Source organism: Actinia tenebrosa, unplaced genomic scaffold (assembly GCF_029948245.1).
Source record: "Actinia tenebrosa isolate PJP-AT-01 unplaced genomic scaffold, QUT_ActTen_1.0 PGA_scaffold8__29_contigs__length_14323225, whole genome shotgun sequence".
Taxonomy (NCBI): Eukaryota; Metazoa; Cnidaria; class Anthozoa; order Actiniaria; family Actiniidae; genus Actinia; species Actinia tenebrosa.
In genome coordinates this window covers 1,078,732-1,098,087 of record NW_028292585.1, presented here as the reverse complement: position 1 = coordinate 1,098,087, position 19,356 = coordinate 1,078,732, and the positions used below count along the sequence as shown (strand labels likewise).

The 19,356-nt window shown below is 38.5% G+C and overlaps 3 protein-coding genes across 3 annotated transcripts; 1 reads left to right on the top strand and 2 right to left on the bottom strand.

Annotated features, from left to right (window-relative positions):
• Positions 1–344: 344 nt before the first annotated feature.
• LOC116306354 (SERTA domain-containing protein 2) lies at positions 345–2,470 on the bottom strand. Its single transcript, XM_031716398.2, has 2 exons — positions 2,261–2,470; positions 345–1,894 (listed from the first exon to the last, which is right to left on the bottom strand). Exon 2 carries the CDS (start codon positions 1,891–1,893, stop codon positions 1,114–1,116), a length of 780 nt encoding a protein of 259 aa, XP_031572258.2. The 5' UTR covers position 1,894; positions 2,261–2,470; the 3' UTR covers positions 345–1,113.
• A 1,247-nt stretch (positions 2,471–3,717) lies between these two features.
• Positions 3,718–18,787, top strand: LOC116300849 (uncharacterized). The gene is given in 5 exon segments (XM_089023966.1): positions 3,718–4,192; positions 4,991–5,174; positions 5,176–5,839; positions 9,427–9,496; positions 14,914–18,787. Coding segments are annotated over 5 exon segments (4,587 nt in total). The 5' UTR covers positions 3,718–4,122; the 3' UTR covers positions 18,513–18,787.
• Positions 7,647–9,931, bottom strand: LOC148904916 (uncharacterized). The gene is made up of 5 exons (XM_089024098.1): positions 8,946–9,931; positions 8,533–8,606; positions 8,338–8,429; positions 7,903–8,012; positions 7,647–7,817 (listed from the first exon to the last, which is right to left on the bottom strand). The coding sequence occupies exons 1-5, from the start codon at positions 9,324–9,326 to the stop codon at positions 7,701–7,703; spliced, it is 774 nt and encodes a 257-aa protein (XP_088880224.1). The 5' UTR covers positions 9,327–9,931; the 3' UTR covers positions 7,647–7,700.
• Positions 18,788–19,356: the final 569 nt, after the last annotated feature.

Here is a 19,356-nt window from a genome sequence, read left to right as displayed (position 1 = left end):
TGAACAAAAAAAAATTATATCGTGATTACAATTAACAGAAAACAAATTTCATGTGTGATTTTCAAATTCGTAACGAAAGAGGTCGTTTAGTTTATTTTATAAGAACAAAGTTTAATAGCTAGAAGTTTGATAATAGAAAGCTTTTTGAATTTACATATCTAGTTTTATGCCAATGGTCCTGGTTGGCTGCTTGGCAACCAGGGTATATACTAGTAATTCCTTCTTATATTCTTATATTAAATTTTCACCTGTTATCTTGATTTTTATTATAAATAATCTGCATGAAAAAAAATTAAAACTTAAAAAGCAAGTGAAGTACTCAAAAAACTAATCCAACACAACCATTATTATCATAAATTTTATTGTGTTAAAGCTATCACAAATGTAGTCTTTACAATCTAGTTGGAAATATGGATAATTTATTCATTTAAAAAATTGCTATTCTATATACTTTACAAATTTGAAGCTATACAACCTACTATGGACAATACCTGACAAAATGTCTATTCCTACTATGAGCAGAAATCTTTAGCGATACCAAATTTTGGCTGATATTTATAGTTTTAATTTATGTGTCATATCTGTACAATGATACCTAGCATGTCTTTATAAACATTTACAGTTTATAAATTTTCTATTTTGGTACTTCAACAAGAAGCTGATCCGCTAATAAATATCCTATGCTTTGGAATATTTCAAGGCTATAATGTTTATAGAAGTATGTATATTTTTATATGAAAAAAATAGATTCCTACTGGCCATTTTTGAATGTCATAAAATATTCATTTAGGAAAAGGACGGCCAAAACTCGAGACTCGTAAAATTTGAAATATAAATAACTTTAGTCTCACTAAATGATCACTCCGCAGTGTTTGCAGAATGTTTGTTAATGCTAAACTGTTTTTGAAAAGGCGCCTGACTTTTTTGGAAAGTTTAATTTTTTCAAAAATTTGGAAACGAAAAGCTTTTAAAGCGATGTGAAAAGGCTAGTGAGCGATGTCCAAAGAAACCATTTCAGTGTTTGAATTAATGAGATTCTAAAAGCTCGTACGAATCAGAAACATATAGATTAAGAAAGATTGTCATTGTTTAACGTTCTTGGTTCACTTTTTTCTATGAACCAACGAGGATTTGCATAACTTGATCCAGTTCATCAAAGTTTTCATTCGTTCTTTCTCTCTTCATACTCTCGCCGCATCGTGCTGTCAATGAATTCGAAAACCCCCAGGCGGCGCAAAGCTCTTCTACTTCTACCGACAAACCGGCAGCATTACAAGTATCGAAATCGTACAAAGACAAATCTATATCTCCAAACTCAAGCTCGTCAGTTAACTCAAGCCCCAAAAGCGAGCTACAGCTAACGATTTCGCGTTCTAAATCACTGGCCTTCTCGCTGCTCGCATTGTTGTTTGAGTCAGTGGTGTCAGTGTTTTCCGACGTGTGTTGTTCCCTTCGTTCCTCGTAAACCTTACAACAGTCCAGTCCCAATTCCCGAACAATTTTATCTCCCAACAAGTTTATTTCTTCTTCAAAGTGAATTAGATCCATTGGCTTGTTAAGCGCTTCACGAGATCTGTTTTGAAGCAGAGATCCATTGTGAGAGCCGATCATTCGAGCGCCAAGACGACTGTCGCTAGAATGACTCGAGCAAGGTACATCACATAACAACTGCTTGATTTGCGCCCTCTCTTCTTCTATATCCTCTTCTATTAATTTTATAGTGTTTGCTATGAGCACCGTCTTGCTGAGCATTGGCTCGCTATTGCAGTAGTTCTTGCGGAGCTTGCAGAGTGAAATATCGAAAATGGTTTGTCGTTGGTAGCAACGAGTCTGCAAGTCTCCATCTGCATCGCTTAATTTACGTTTGACTCCGTGTACACGCTCTTCTATCATCCTGAAAATTAAAGAATTCAAATGTTGTTCAATACCAAATGCACTGCCAATGTCATATCTTATCACCCCTCTTGCAAATACCGAGCTTATCAGCCCTAAGTTATGGTAAAGATCTACTAATTCTGCCGGCATTATGGATAGACTAAGTCTTGTGCTCACTTCTTTCGATGTCATCTAAGAAACAGGACAGACAAATACAAGACCTCTAGCAAGTACAAGTCTTACGAAAACAAACATCTGGTATGACAGTAAAGAAAGTTATTCCCAAAAGATCACAAATACAAAAGATAAGTCAAGAAAACTTGCAGGTAGATTATTTCTCATTATTTAGCATCGAACATCCGTAAACAAGATTCCATGAACTTACCGAGATTTTTTTAGCTCAATCTTCCCAAGTAAGAGGTCAAAAAAACCTCCAAACGTTTAAAACTCAGAGTATCGACTCTTAACCGTCCTGTCAACTGGTCATAAAGTAGTTATGGTGCAATAAAAGGAAAATAAATCGAAATACAAGCTAAGCAAAAAAACTTCCTTCGTTTCTCGAACGTTCACAGCGCAACAATAACCCGTAAAGGCAAATCGATTAGCCGTGACCTGACAAACGCCACTCAATTGACGTCACGCACCGTATATGGGCTTTTAATGACAGGTACTTTGACCAAATTACCACCATATTTGGATGCGATTGACACTTTATTGGCTTACTTCCGGTGCATAATCGTTCTAGCGTGACCTAAATCGTGACAATTTTGCCCTTGTATTGGAGGGGTAAGTAGTAAAATGACATTTATTTAGCGGAAACCGGAAGAGAAGTGTGCGGAGGAGTTCGGTGATCTGGTAAACAACCCAAATGAAAGTGAAAGTAGTCACGTTTCGACGATCTACTGGGTTCTTCAGATCTTGAAGCCTTATTTTTCATTCTTTTCACTCAATTTGAAATATTTTATTGCTTCAAAATGCTTTAGGAACTTTTTTTCTAAAATAAAAGGTTCGAACATGATAAAAATTTTAGTTTTAAAGCAGCCTTGATTTAAAAGCAAAACTTTCCATAGGTGTCATATATTCTACTAAAAATCACCTCTTTAGTCTCAAATACACATGTTGGTGATAGATCAGTAGGTAATGTAGATTAATGAAAATTAAATTCCTAACTTAAAAATTGCGCGAATTTTCTTTGCTTTCGAACTCTACAAGTGATCACGTCGTATCAAGTTTATGACGCGATGTTTTGAAGTGACATATGCGTTGACGTCACGAGGGAGGGAATTCCCAGCGACAGAAAACTACAAGATGTGCCGAATTTTAAGAATTAATTCGAAAGCGGCTCGAGTGAGCCCAGTATTTTTTTTTTCTTTTTGAAGAAATAGGAATAAAATACAGCGGATGATATTCGAGGTAGGCAACAGAATAGATATATTTGATAGTTCTCACAGCGCAAAACTTCCGAACGGATTACATAAAATTGTTCTTGAAAGAAATGCAACACAATTTTTTTTGCGATATTTTTTCTTATCTCATTAAAGTATCGAGGAAATCATTTCTGTTGTGTGAAAATTCATATAAATATTTTTTAATTTCTAAAAGTATAAGTATAAAAATTACGAAGTGTTAAAATACGCGAAAAGGAAGGGCGAGTCAATCATTTCGATAGATACTTTCACTTCCTCCCTTATCGCTTCTCGCGTTACGCAATCATTGTAAAAATGTTACATTATGATCTAGAGTTCTGTCACGCACCTGTTTGTCTTTCAATTTCAGTTCATTTCGTTGTCATAGTTTGACTTTTTATTCGGTGAATTGATTTAGTAATATGTTTTAGTAAATAATGATTTCGGCGAAGAAAAATCACTAAACTCTTTACTGAATGTTTAGAAAATGAAGAAAGTGGATTTAGTCAGCAACATTTTCCTATTAAGTAAATTCCTAAGTACTACCCTTTTCAATCCTCCATCTCCAAGACAGTGGTGCTGTGTTTAAAATCTCCGGCTCAACAAAATAAGATATAATATCGGAGTGGCAGTCGTAGCATTTTCCGGTGGGAGCTCGGACTAAACGAGTCACATGTCTCACATGCTTGTCTAAGTGAAACTCCACTGGATTCAGATGATATTAAATTGTGGAAAGGATCGTGAAATCTTGTCTTATCTACATGTCTGCCTGGATAAACGACTAGGACAGTTAAATCAACGGCTAACGCATGGTTCACGAGGATACAGCGTCGATTAGAAGATGTCTTTTTGTAATTTATACCGAGGCCAGATTATTCTTGTTTTGTTCTTTCAAATAGTAGCAACTCGAGGTAAGGATATTTAGTAATTCCCTAAAGATTTATGAACTAATTTCACGCTATTAATTTTTTTCTGCAATAAAGGCCAAAGGCCATCTCATCTCCTATTTAATAATTAATTGGGCTTCCTGTGTTTTAGCTCTGGGTTAATCTTTAGCTATCCCGATCGTAAGTCATCGTACATTAGTGCTAGCTGTCATGAATTATTTTGTTATTTGAAATCATCAAGATAAACTTGATGCCAATCAATATATCTCGAATAGCGCAGCGCAGCCGTGACGTCATAAAAACGAAAACAAAGGCGAAATTCGGACAAACAAACTTACAAGTTTACTTTCAGCAGATTATTTTCACAGCCGATCGCAGTTGATCTTAGTTTACATGGGTTATTATTGTAACTTTAAGTAAAAATAATAAAATCGGTTCGTATAATCCTCGTAGCGGTTAAACAGAATGCAATGTTTGTCCAAATCTTTAAGCTATTTTTAGAATCAGCGCGCTGCGCTATTGAATATATTTGTGTGTAAAGCAGCCCGTACTCAGACTAGTTACCCTGTGCATAGTTAATAGAGGGGAACTAGTTCCCCTCTATTAACTATGCCCTGTGTCAGCAGCCCATTACCCGTGAGCGCACAACTTGGCACCAATACGAATCTAAAAATAACCAGTCTGCTGAGAAAATGATTGCTCGAGATTGTGGTAATAGTTGTATGCTTCAGGTAATGGGCTCGCGCCCGCTGTGGTTAGTTTCAGGGTCGCATTCATGGGGCCAGATAAGTATATAGTTTAAATCATTATTTTCATACAAAGCAGATACACAGTTCAATGAAGTCTACGTATCTCAAGCTAGAGGTGTCGACACATCATCCTGTGGTACGCAACTCCAGCCTTGTAAATCTATTTCTGCTGGTGTATGGCGAGCGGACAATGATGCTCATGTCTATATAGATGGTACAGGGACACAAACAAATCCATATTCCTGTCAATCATCGACTGGGAATCTATGCCAATAAAAGCCTTTCGCTGATTGGGGTCCAGTCGCCCGTCAATGTCAGATGCCGAGATGGCCTGGGTATAAGTCTAGACCACTCTGATCTCAACTATAATGGTACTACAATCAACTTGACAAGTATTTGGTTTCTTGGAAGCCCTGTATATGCTCATGACGTCAATCTTCAAATTGACAGCTGCGCTTTCGTCAAGGGAGCAAGTGCTGTAAATCTTACCCAGTCCGCTGGGTCACTCAACATATTATTTACAAACTCGTCTTGCCAGAACACCAGTTCTTGTATCATCGTTGATGCAAGTAAATTGCGTCTAAAAACAACTCAAGCTAGTTTAAGGATTCATTTTACAAACAGTAATGTAACTGGCACTCGGTTGAGTTCACCGGCACTCCCAAGCAATGCCTTGGCGATACAAGTGGTTTCTAGTGATGATAACCCAGGGCCGATATCCTGTGATATTTCGATACAAAACGCTGTCTTTACAAATAATCAAATTGGTCCTCAAGGTGTCATTAGTGTTCTGTGGTATAATGGGTTTTTGTCGTTGCTGCTTGAAAACTTTTCGTTTTTTGGCAACAAGTTTCACTCGATGAAAAAATGGATTTGTCATGTAGGCAAACATATAGACAAATATATGGGCAAATATCATATTTGACTAATAGTAGACAATATTTGCCCAATGACTGTATATGATATGTACCTACACATTTATCCCATGGGCACAGATGGCAAAGTCCGTATGGCCCAGTAAAATCCCAAACGGCAAATATATAGCAGATATCATATCATCCATACATTTACCCGGTAGTAAATGTGAATGCTCATTTGATATGTGCACGTATTTGCCCAGCCCGTATATGTGATTCATGCCTTACATATACCCTGTATTTTCCCAGGCCGTATATGTGATTAATGCCTTACATATACCCTGTCTTTGCCCAGGCCGTATATGTGATTAATGCCTTACATATACCCTGTATTTTCCCAGGCCGTATATGTGATTTATGCCTTACATATACCCTGTCTTTGCCCAGGCCGTATATGTGATTTATGCCTTACATATACCCTGTCTTTGCCCAGGCCGTATATGTGATTTATGCCTTACATATACCCTGTGTTTCCCCAGGCCGTATATGTGATTTATGCCTTACATATACCCTGTATTTTCCCAGGCCGTATATGTGATTTATGCCTTACATATAACCTGTGTTTCCCCAGGCCGTATATGTGATTAATGCCTTACATATACCCTGTATTTTCCAAGGTCGTATATGTGATTTATGCCTTACATATAACCTGTGTTTGCCCAGGCCGTATATGTGATTAATGCCTTACATATACCCTGTATTTTTCCAGGCCGTATATGTGATTTATGCCTTACATATACCATGCGATATGCTCTGACCGTATATGTGATTAATGCCCCCTTAATGCCTTAGATGTACCAGCGCGTCTTAGCCATATTTGCTCAGTTGAATTATGCTCATCATATTTGCTCTAAATTTAACTATATTATCAGTCTTCAGCTATTGTCACTTATGGCAGGCCAAAAAAAATAGAAACGATATATGTCGTGACAACCACCTCATACTTTAAACATAGCTAACCTATACTAAGAAGCAGGAAAAAAGACATAAATCATACTGAAACATTTTTATTGTGAATTTCCTTTTCTTGACGACTGATTAACTATGAACAATTTGTTAACTACAACTAATTGAAAATGTTAGTTCTGTAAATTAATTATAGGTGTTTGTTTCATCTTGTGACAGAATTTGTGAAAGGAGATCATAATATATTTAGTTGTCAATCGATCTGTGGCTTATGTACGATTCTTTTTATATATTCTGTAGTAGTACACTTCATTTATAACTGCAAAAACTTAATTAAGGACACCGAACGTGGTTGGGTTTCTACGAGTTTTATGAATTAAATCTTGTGTCACTGTTCCTCCGTTCCTTTGGCCTGATTCCTAGGGTTTTCCTTCTTCTTTCGATTATTTGAACATTATACTTGTTTACTTTAAGAAATCCAAAGGTCAATAGGCTTAGATAGCCGCTGCTATACCGTTTGACCTTTGCATTTCTTCAAGTAAACGAGTATAACGTTCAAGTAATCGAAAGAAGAACGAAAACCCTAGAAATCAGGCCAAAGGAACGGAGGAACAGTGACACAAGATTTAATTCATAAAACTCGTAGAAACCCCAACCACGTTCGGTGTCCCAGTGCCCTTGATTTGATAAAAACCTTTAGGCTCTCAATGCCCATTCGGGACCTCCAGATGGCCTTGGGCGTCTTGACGGCTCCCCGATTTTCCGCTTCAAAAGCATGGTGAGACTGCGCTCTGACAGCCTCCTTTTTGCCTTTCGGTCCATGCTTTCCATGAACTGATTAGCTAGGGGGCTTCTCCATGGTAGAGGGTGTTTTATTAAAACTTTACTCTGCTTAATAGGGCCCCCTTCGTTATCAGAGCCACTGTCCGCTGTATCGTCATCAGCCTGGTCATCCGCCTCTTACATCGACTCCTCTGATGACATATACTCCAGTTTCATAATTGCTTTGACTTTCTCTTTGTCCCCTGGTGATAGCGAGGTTGACAAGTCCGCTGCCTTGGATCTGGATTTTAGGAGCTAAAAGAAAAAAGAAAAAAAAACACCGTCAGTCAAAGTTTCTTATTAAACAAAGTCATAATCGTTGCAAATTCAGTTTACTCACATTTTGTTTTCTTTGTGTTTTCCGCTGCATCTTTTGATGCCTTCCAAGGGCCCCTGAACGCTCTCTTTTGTTTCTCTTTCTTCTCGTCAGAAAGTGGCTTTTAAGGGCAGCTGAAATTATATCAAGTACCCATATATTAAAACTTGAGACAAAATTTGTTAGAAATTTTGGCATTTGGCCGACAATTATTCCTTTAGCATCCATTTGTTTTTGCTTTGTTTTGTTTTGTTTTGTTTTGTTTTTTTATTATTTTTTTTATGTTATTTTATTTCAAACTGCTTCCCCTCCTTTCGGCATTTGAATATTTCTAAAAGGATTTCGTTACCCCCCTCCCCCCCGACCACCAACACCCTATGTCCTCACCCCTCCCCCCCGGGTTAACTTTGATAGGTGCATAAGGCCTTTCGCACTTCGTAATATAAAATACATAAATACCTTCTAACTCGACGGCAGAGACATCCTTATGAACATTCAGAACTCTATCCCTTATTGCGTTATTAATCTGTTCGTTGACGTCATCTCTGAAACTAATTAGGAAATGCCATATTTGAGTGGTAAGTGGAAACTTAATATGGAAAGAAACTATGGATGATTCAGACAAGATCATTTTTATTAAATTTTCATACTTACGCTTTAGTAAAATCCCATATAAGAGGGTTTTCTTCCCTGTCCCGTAATTTCTTTGCTACCAAGCGTACTTCAGACTGTAATAACATAATATAATTCATTAAAATCATAAGACATAGTAATAATGTTTTCATTATTTTTATGGCTGTGATTGTATAATATTGGGGAAAAAATCGAAATCAAATCAATTCCTTTACAAAAAAGGAAATTATCATTATCATTCAGTGTCTTGTTATTGGAAATCAATAGTAAAGTTTGGTAGCATTAACCACTACCATGGCGGGTTTCCCGCCAATTTTAGCATTGCATAAATTATACCGCTGCATAATTATACCAACTACTCTTCGCGCCAAGAATTCCCAGTAAAATTATCAATAGAAATAGCTTGCTTTTTTAAATATTGCCACTTTGCTTACTGCAACAGCCTTTGAGACAGTAATCTTGGTCTTGCTGTTGTCCTTGTTCTGCTGGCTTTCTTTTAAGGCCGCTAGTATTTGGCGGTTTTGTTCTTGCAGTTCTTTAAACTGTTTCACAATCGTTTCGAAATTTGAAGAAATTTCTTCTTTTTCGCTGTCGGGGTCAACGTTCTCATTCTCGCTTGTTGCTTGCAATAAGCGATTTCTGTGTTCTCTTAGCACATCCTCGTTACCACCAGGGACAGAGGGAATAAGTATATTAAGCCTTTGAGAATTGGCGCCATTTTCAGTATGTCTACTCGTACTGCTTGTACTGGTAGTTGCAGTAACAGAATGGATTGGCATTGGGCGTCCTGGTAAAGGTGTAGATGTTCTTCCCATTTTTTGATCGCGACGAATGAACGCAATTTATAAGCAAAGATATAGAATGTGCGGGAAACTAGATGACCGACAGAGTTTGTTACCTGTTTGTGACCAAAAGGCGAATGAACGAATAAGCACATCCACCGAACAAATCTACCCCCTATCTATCACGGCGTATCACGTGACTTGTGATGACATATACGTTCATATAATGAAGTCTAATAATAAAAAAAGGAATAACTGTCTTATAAAAATGCTGAAGTTGTATCCAGGATTCATGTTAAGTAATATATCTATTATCTTAAAGCTATTTGCTCCATTTTATAAAGTTATGAAATTTTTTCTAAAGCCTAGATTCACGAAATATCATTGCAATAAACTTGATTAGCTTCTAGCTCTAAAACCATCGTACCATTATCTGCCGCCAACAGTGACAGCTCTAAGGAAAAGGGCGCGGTAATAAAGATCCGGCGTGCTTTTGTCCAGTGGTATGTGGTTGATGGACGTGGAACTTTATTACGCTGGAATATGGCTGTTAGCCATTCAAAATGCTTGGATTTTGAGTAATTATCCCAATGATACACAACGTCTTTTTAATTATATAGTTCTGGAAAACAAAATGTCTTCTGCAATGTCAAAGCGTTATCATTGCTTTCATTGTAACGAAGATTTACATTACAGAGTATTTTGCCGTCACAAAGAAGAATTTTATGATCCTTTAACAAATCAATGGCAATTACAGCGGAATGACGACGAAGACTCAAATGATAGTATTTTCACTCACGAGATTGACGGCCAGAACGACACTTCTTCTAATGACTACAGCGAGATAAACGTTTTGGACCAAACTGATCAAGACTCCTCTGATGTGCCAAATACAAACCAACCATCAAGTGACGAATTCTTACCAGCTACTTCACAAAAAGGTATTGATGTTATACGTTTATTTGATGATTAGATTATATAATCTTTAAATGTTAAAGTCAAACTGCATAGATAAAAGACTGAATCTTTAACAAGCGGCTGATTTGCACATGATCTAGCTCCCCTATTGGATTTACTACCAAGTATTAGTGTTATTGAAGCGAGATTAAGTTAGAGGTACAAATGATTTTTTTCTATTTCTATCTTAGCCTCGTTTTCACCGTTACTTTTAAGAAGGGTGCATTATTAAGTAATCGGCTTATGGTTGCCATTAAAACCTCAGTGTTCATTCAGAAAGGTTCATTCAAAGAGTTTATAAAATCATAGCTAGAGATAACTCATTTAAAACGCCAAAAAGAATTTACTATGTTCAAATGGATATTGCTGTACATTTTTGTCTCCAAATCAATTCATGACTGTGGTCATCCTGAGATAGCATGGTATCCGGCAAAACATGTTTGTCAAGTTAGAGAAATACAATTATAAGTAATTTATTTAATATGTCTCTTGGGTTTTTTATTTTCGATTTATCATTTTTCTTTCACGAATTATAAATTGTTGTTTTGCTGACTTAGAAATTTATATTTTATTTTCAATGGAAATCATTTATTTTCAGAGCAAAATTTGGGTCAAAATTATACATTTAGGGACCGGTCATTATTTAAGTTGGAGGTAGGGGGGGGGGGGGGGGGGGGTGGAGGAGAAATTGTCAGTGACGCAAAAAAATTTCAAGGCCCCCCCTTTGAAGGCATCCAAGTTTATCGAAAACCCCCCATGGATTGTAGTAAAAAATTTAAAAATTTTCCCTAAAAGTCATTTTTAAATTTCAAGACTTTCACTAGCAAAAATTTCAGCCCCCCCCCCCCCCCCCAATTTTTTCTCCCCCCCCCCCCCCCCCAACTTAAATAATGACCGGTCCCTTAGCCCATGAGGTTTTTTTTACTGACATTTTTTTTTCTAGTATTATAATGGTTTCAGACTTTATCTTATACTATGTTGCAGTTATACAATGCCGAATGAATAAAATACATCGTATTTGCTTATGTTTAAAGGAGACGGAATAAATAACTTTGAGGAAGAAGATCAAGTGTTTTGGGATGACAAGTTGGACAGTGAATCTGACCATGAAGAGATAAGAGGAAATGAAAGAAGGAGATTGGTTGAAACTTGGGATATTGATATCGAAGACGTAGAAAGAGATTTTGAACAATCTAGTGCAGAAATAAGCGTTGCCGTCGAAGCAAGTTCCCGAGTGACCCTTATTAACTGGATTGCCTTGTTTGTGTGCTTTTGGTCTGCATACTTTTCTGTACCAGACCGAGGCATTGATATTCTCCTCGCCTTTTTTAAAGCGATTTTTCAGGTTTTGTGTGAGCTTTCGCCAATCATTTTCCCAACCGCAGTATTGGTTTTCCCGAGCTCCTTCAAACTCTTGAAAAATTATCTTTCTTTTAAAGATAAGCATTCAAAGTATGTTGTTTGTCCGAAATGCGACACCCTATACCGTTTTCAAGACTGCATAACAACAAGATTCGGGCGTGTCATTGCTAAACCATGTTCTCACATTGCTTTTCCGAATCACCGTCAATTGTTTCGCCGCACACCTCGTGGAGCGGAATTGCTTAAGGAAATTCGTTTGAAAAATGGACAGACGAAATTGTACCCACATAAAGTTTATTGTTATAAAAGCATCAGAGACACTCTAACTCACTTTATTAAGCGACCAGACTTTGTACAAAAATGTGAGATTTGGAGAAATCGGAATGTACCGGACGATATTTTAGTTGATATTTACGATGGCCAAGTGTGGAAAGATTGACAATATTTTAACGGCACTCCTTTCCTTGCCCAGCCTAATAATTATGCTTTTATGCTGAATGTTGACTGGTTTCAGCCTTTTAAGCACAGTGTCTATAGCGTTGGAGTCATATATATGGTCCTCCTAAATCTTCCGAGAAAAGAAAGGTACAAAGAGGAAAACGTAATAATAGTTGGGGTAATACCTGGTCCACACGAGCCCAAATTGAATATCAATACGTACTTACAACCACTTGTAGCCGAATTGAACTTATTGTGGCACGAAGGCATCCAAGTTCGGCCTCATGGGAGTAGAACAGCAAGATGTTTTCGAGCTGCCCTCCTTTGTATTGCTTGTGACATTCCTGCACTAAGAAAAGTTTGCGGTTTCTTAGGATGTACTGCTCACCGAGGGTGCTCAAAGTGCACAAGATTTTTTCCCGGAGATTTTAGTAGAATAGATTTTTCAGGTTTCGAAGATGACGATACACCAAGGACAAATGAAGAGCACCGAAGAGAGGCTCAGAAAATACTCAATGCAACAACCGCTGATGAACGAAACCAAATTGAAACGTCCACTGGAACAAGATATTCTGAACTCTTACAGTTGCCTTACTTCGATTGTACTCGTTACCATGTTGTTGATCCTATGCACAATTTGTTTTTAGGGACAGCAAAACATTTAATGAAAAATGTATGGCTAAATGCTGAAACGCCAATTATTTCTAAAGAAAATTTGAATAAAATCCAGGAAAAGGTAGATGACGTCAAAGCACCATCATTTATTGGGCGTCTCCCGAAAAAGATATCAACATCGTTTGGAGGATTTACTGCTGATCAGTGGAAAACATGGACTCTCTTGTATTCTGTATTCTGCATTTGGAATATCGTTCCAACAGATGATTTGGAGCTGTGGAGGTTATTCGTATTGTCCTGCTTTCACCTTTGCTCTCCACTTATTACAACTGAAGAGCTACAAGAAGGACATGATTACCTAGTGGAATTTTGTAAATCGTTTGAAAAACGATATGGAAAGGAACGTGTTACGCCAAACATGCATCTACACCTGCACCTCAAACAATGTATTTTAGATTACGGGCCTGTATATTCATTTTGGCTTTTCAGCTTCGAACGTTTCAATGGGATTTTAGGAGCGTTTCGAACTAACAATAGATCTGTTGAAATACAAATCATGAGAAAATTTCTCCAAAAGCATGAACTAAGAGATATCCCTTTACCAGAGAGATTTCGAGAAACTTTCCAACCAGTATTTCAACTTCTTCAGGAGGCACAACAAGTAGGAACACTTGGCGAAAGCATCCCATCAATACCATCAACACTTAATCTTTCAGTTGGTCAAGTACTACGTTGCTTAGAGTGGAGCAATATGAATGCATACTCATGTTTTTCACCTCGATCCATTGATGTTCTTGATGATGACTATACAGAATATCTCTTTAAAGCTTATGAAACAATTTTACCTCAACACTCGGTCATTGAATGTGTTACCGATACGTTTGAGAGAATTAGTACCATTGGATATTCGGGGACAAAGCTAGGGTCCTCTGACTCTAGACTGGAACGTTCTTCCTTCATTCTTGCAAGTTGGTGTGGCCAATATAGTGGCAGTATTGAGATCGATTCATTTGACTTGCGCCCCGGTGTTGTCGATTTCTTTCTTAAACAAACCATTATAATTGATGGCAAGCAGGAATCATTGTGTATGGCAAAGGTTCGATGGTATCAGCGACATCCAGAAAGACACAGGATTGGCAGACCACATGAAATTTGGTGCAGAAACTTGTTTGAAATGGAAGGGCCCTCTACATTCATTCCCATACAAAGGATACACAGCCAGTTTGTTGCTGCTTACGATGTTATTGACAAAGAAAGAGTATTAATTGTTTGTCCTTTACAACGTAAATTGTACGGATGATGGAGATGACAGTAAAGTATCATCCAGGAAAAATATTCAAAGCTATCAAAAATAAACTGTTTGAACTGTGCATCAGTAACTAGATAGTCAAAATGAAAATTGAATGAATTCTTTGATGAGTTTAAAATTAGATGAATTAAAATAATTATGAATGAAATTGCATATATTGCCAATAAAAAAGATGAATTCATATGTTTAGACTAAACAAAATTGATGCTTCAAATAATATTACAGATGTTAGCGGTTTGAAATGCAGCTGAGGTTAATGGGTTAATGAGTTTTCTTATTGTCACTGGAAAAAACGCATGTACGACTTACGCATATTAAAAATACATCGTCCGCGTTTTTTCCTGTGTGTATCAAAGCATATAACCTAACCTCACTTTCATGACATCAAAGCAAAACAATGATTGAATTAATGTGGTCGCAACATTGATGTCATGCGTTAGGAGAAAAAATTGACACATATGACTGAGATGGACCTGCATGCACTCCCCCCTCGTAAGTCGTAAAAACAAGCCAACATCCATCATAATTCAGTTGAAAAATTATTGATTTGTTTTGAAAAGTTTTGATTGCAATAAATTGAAACGGAAACCTCACATCGGATATACTCAGTTTGGGGTATTGTATTTGCTCCCCAGGTAAATATGGGGCAAAGCCTAGTGCAAAGTTGATTTCATATGTGCCCTTCATTTGACAATAGGGCAAATATAGGGCAAAAACGGTTATCATATATCCCCACTGGGTAAATGCGTCTAAACTAAGGGCAAATATATAACATATTTACCCATGTGTTCAGATGTATGGCAAAGCAATGGCAAATTTATTAGAAATTTACCCCGACTTTTGCCTGCATAGGCAAATGTATGGGCAAATATAGAGCACCATATTTGCCCAACATTTGCCAAGCGGACATATGATGACCAAATCCATTATTTCGTCGAGTGTTTGTTTCACGTAGCCCTGCTAGCATTATTGTCATCGAAAGCCATGACATCGAAGTCGTCATAAACCGCGCATATTTCTCCACCAGTACAATGGGTCGCGTTATGACACTAGACGCCACTTACAGTATCGTGGTTCGCCTCTTGAACAGCTATTTCACTGAAGAACCGATCGCACCAAAGGGAAGCGTAGGGTTATTCTATCTGGATTCAGAACATTTAAGCGATGTCATCATTACCAATACAACGTTTTCAAACATTCAGACCAATGGGGTGGGGAGTTGCATGTCCCTTAAGAGCGGAGGTGCAAACGTACTAGTAGTTAATTCAACGTTCAGAAACAACCACGCGCGATGCGCGGGCATCTTTTGGATGCCCGTTGAAGAGTCGTTGGTTCTTGTCTTTCAGGGTTGCTATTTTGAGTCCAACGGAGCGGATGAACCTGGAGGGTTGGCCAGTTGTAAAGGCAAGTCTGTGAACATCACAATGCTGGACTCAAAGATCAATGGCAGCAATGTTCAAGGACCGGGAGGGGTCTTTGACGCGGGATTCAATGTTTGTGACAGCCAAGGCGAAATATGGCGCGCGAATGTGGCATTTAAAAACACTGTAATTGAGCATTGTTCTTGCACTGGTTCAGGTGGTGTTGCAGCAATAGATTCAATCGATGGTCACATTACTGTACAAGATAGCTTTTTTGGAAATATTAGTGCTCAAGGACCAGGTGCTGTGCTATGGGCGGGTAACACTAAAACATCCAGCGCCAGCTTACACATTAAAATTTCTAATACTGTTTTCAAAAACAGTACTACACAGGCTCCTGGTGGTTTAATAAGTGGTGGCAGGGTAAGAAAATTATTTTTGGACAAAGTCGCAATAGATTCAGCAAGTGCGTACATAGGACCAGGCGGTGTACTAGACATCGAGGGTGAAAATGATATGGAAGTAAATATCACTAACAGCACTTTTAAGAACTGTAAAGCCGCTGCACCAGGAGGAATATTGTACCTGACGGCAGATAAACCGCTAACAATGGCGATCTCGGATTCTGTTTTCGAGTCTAGTGTTGCTCCGGGTCCAGGGGGTTGTATGTACTTAATGTTAGGACAGGCCTATGCCACGTTTAACAACGTAACGTTTAGAAACTGTCAAAGTTTATCAACTCCAGGCGGAGCTGTGTATATTATTGCAAGGACTTCTAGTGAGATAGTATTTCATTCCAGTGTTTTTCTCGATAATACTGCACGGGCGAGTGTTGGAGGAGCATTGTGTATAGACCTTCCACAAGATATTATCAGTGATCCGGGCTGTATTAAGCACTCAATTATCGACGACCCTTCCACACCTCACAGATCATGGAACTATAGCGGCGAAGTCCAAATCATTGACACATCTTTTGTCAATAACACGGCTCAAAGCGGAGGAGCATTGGCGTTTTCAAGAGGGCAGCACGTAATGCAAAGCTGTACATTTCGGGATAACTTTGCAAACCTGCGAGGTGGACATATCCTCTCGTCGTCAGACTCAACTAGCTTACTAATATATGACTCGAAATTCACGCAGACACGAAAAACACAAGTTCTAAACGATGATGATAAGCATATGTGTGTGTCTTTCAGTATAGCATCTTTCATCGATACCGACAGTCGAGGTCCTTTGATATTGAAAAACTCCTCATTAGAGTCCAAGTCGTTAGGAGACGTCAAGCCGTTGGTCATGGTGTCCCAAGGAGGGTATGTCAGTTTTGACAACAACACATCCTTGATATGTCCACGAGGGAGTGACTTGGAATTCTTGAACTTTACTAACACAGTCAACACTGAATTTGAGTCTAATTCGTGTAAGATTATCTTAAGTGTGTTTCAGTTTAATTGCAAGGCATGTCCTGTTGCTTCGTACAGCCTTCAGCATGGACGAAGTGCTGGCTTGGAAAAGATCGATAGTTTCAAGTGCTTGTCTTGTCCATTTGGAGCTGAATGTCTACTGAGCATTAAAGCAAAAGCAAACTATTGGGGATACCAAGTACCACGCCAAAACCCACCCGCTCTTACCTTCACTAACTGTCCCGCGGGATACTGTGAACATCCCGAGCAAAGGGACTCTCTTAAGTACAACAGTTGTCGTGGCAACAGAAGTGGAATATTATGTGGTCGGTGTAAGGAAGACTACACTGAAACTCTTCTGTCACCATCTTGTCGACGCAACAATGAATGTGATGACACGTGGTTATGGGGTGTGGCAGTTGTGATGCTGTTGCTCATGGCAGTGTACTTGGTTCACAAGCCTCGTTTTAGTGTCTTCATCAGAAGGCAGATCTTTTGGTTTCGAAAAGACAATAACGATGAAGAAGTTCCTCCAGAACATGGGGATGTCAAGGTGAAGAGTCATGACAAGGGATACTTAAAAATAGTCTTTTATTTTTACCAGGTGGCCAACCTTCTCTTGATTTCCACGTCGTATAACACCATCATAGAGTCGCACCTTCTTCAGCCTGTTGTCGGGTTCTTCAACTTCCAGTTCAGGTTTTCATCCAGTGGCTTCTTGTGTCCCTTCCGTGGTCTCACAGTCGTCACCAAAGAACTCTTCATGGCTTCACAAGTATTTGGTTTGTTCATCATGATCTTGTTCTGCTACTTCTGCCATGTCTTGGTTCGCAAGTGCAAGTCCCTACCTTCACCAAATCTCGGGCCTTACTTAGGTGCTGTGCTGGAGACCATGTTGCTAGGCTACGCCGTGTTTGCTAACACAGCCCTTAAACTGTTACAGTGCACGACCATCGGTGAAGAATCACGGCTGTTTATTTCTGGTCAAGTGTTGTGCTATCAGTGGTGGCAGTACTTGTTGATGGTATTTGTTGGTGTAGTGATTGTGCATTTTGTACTTATCCTTGGGCTTGGTTCGTATTGGCTGAGAAAGGGAAGCATATCGGTAAAGGGGTTTTTATTGGGCTGTACGCTTCCACTTCCCTACCTAGTGTTCAGACTTGCCCGCCATCTCTTCTTCCGACAGCGTCAGCCCAGTGAAGAATCTGCTGAATGGAAGGCGTGCATCGAGGATGTTCTTTTTGGTGCATTTAGGCTTCGGGAAGGAGACTCCTACGGTGCTTTATACTGGGAAAGCGTTTTGACGGGCAGACGTTTGATCATCATTATCATCTACGTGTCCTTTTCCGACCCTCTGTGCAAACAGCTCCTATTAACGTTCGTCTGTGTCGCCATCTTGATCCATCACTTAACCGTGCTTCCATTCCGTAACGCGAAAGCCAATAATGTAGAAATGGCTTCTCTGTTAGGCCTGATAGTCATTGCTATAATCAACATGTTCAAAGCAAGTTTTTTGACCACTTATGGCCAGGATCCCCAAGGCCCTCTACTGCGGTGTGCACAAATCTTAGACTCGATTCAAATGATTATATTAAGTGTGGTACCAGTGATTTGTATCTTGTTGGTCATAGCGTCTGTGGTTTCCCAACTTGTTCGTCTTTGCACAGTGATGGGTCTTTTTGTTTGTGTAGGCTGCTGTAAGCGTTACTTCGCCCAGGAGAGCAGACCCTTGCTCGAGCCTACTGACTTCAATGAATCCACTGTAGTGCAAACTTAATGCTGGAGTAAGAGAAAATGAACTAAGAAAAGGAATCCTCGCACCCAATCATGAGAACTCTTTGATGCCATTTTTAGAATCATTGATTCTTTTTTTTAGAATCTTTCATTAGAACGTTCAGAGATCCCTTCTCCTGGTTCATTTTCTCTTGGCTGGAGCGTATGCTTTCATGTGATAAAAGATTTATCAGTGAGTGACCTTTGATGTAGTAATACATCAAAATATGTGCCCTAGAATAAGGAATTTCATAATTTAGAACTTACCAAATATCTTGTTAAAATGGTACTAATTAGATAAAAAGAAAATAAAAAAATCAAAATGACCCCTGGTTTACAATAGTTTTAAGAAAGACGAGTTGTATAATAACAATATCCACTATTTCCTTTACAAAACAGCTGCAATAGACCCCTTTCGAATTCCAAATTACCGCTGTGTTTCTTGATTACAGACTCATTTGCACAGGGTTAGCCTCGAGTTTGTGCACAATATTCACGTGTTCCAGTCAAGGTCCGTCGAGTTTCAAAATGTTTGTATTGTTGAAGTTGTGCATTCTTTACTTTTCTGTTGGTATTTGTGAATATTTAAACACTGATACGAGGCTAACCCTGTGCAAATGAGTCTGTAATCAAGGAACACAGCGGTAATTTGGAACTCAAAACTGGTCTATTAGACATTACATCTACTTTTGAGTTAATGTAAATTCGTGATGAGGGAAAATCTGGGGTCTGTCGAAAATGACGATGAACACTAAATTTAATTACTTAGACTTATTTTAAGCGTTAAGAAAATATTTCTAAACCAGTTATAAAACAATCTAGAAATACTTTTTGGTTTGGGGGGGGGG

What these genes read in the sequence shown, in the direction of transcription:
- LOC116306354 (XM_031716398.2), bottom strand. Translation starts at nt 1,893, where the DNA reads ATGATAGAAGAGCGTGTACACGGAGTCAAACGTAAATTAAGCGATGCA.
- LOC148904916 (XM_089024098.1), bottom strand. Translation starts at nt 9,326, where the DNA reads ATGGGAAGAACATCTACACCTTTACCAGGACGCCCAATGCCAATCCAT. An exon ending in CTCTGCCGTCGAGTTAGAAG is followed by an intron (nt 8,013 to 8,337) that starts GTATTTATGTAT and finishes ATATAATTTCAG; the next exon opens with CTGCCCTTAAAAGCCACTTT. An exon ending in AAACACAAAGAAAACAAAAT is followed by an intron (nt 7,818 to 7,902) that starts GTGAGTAAACTG and finishes TTTTTCTTTTAG; the next exon opens with CTCCTAAAATCCAGATCCAA.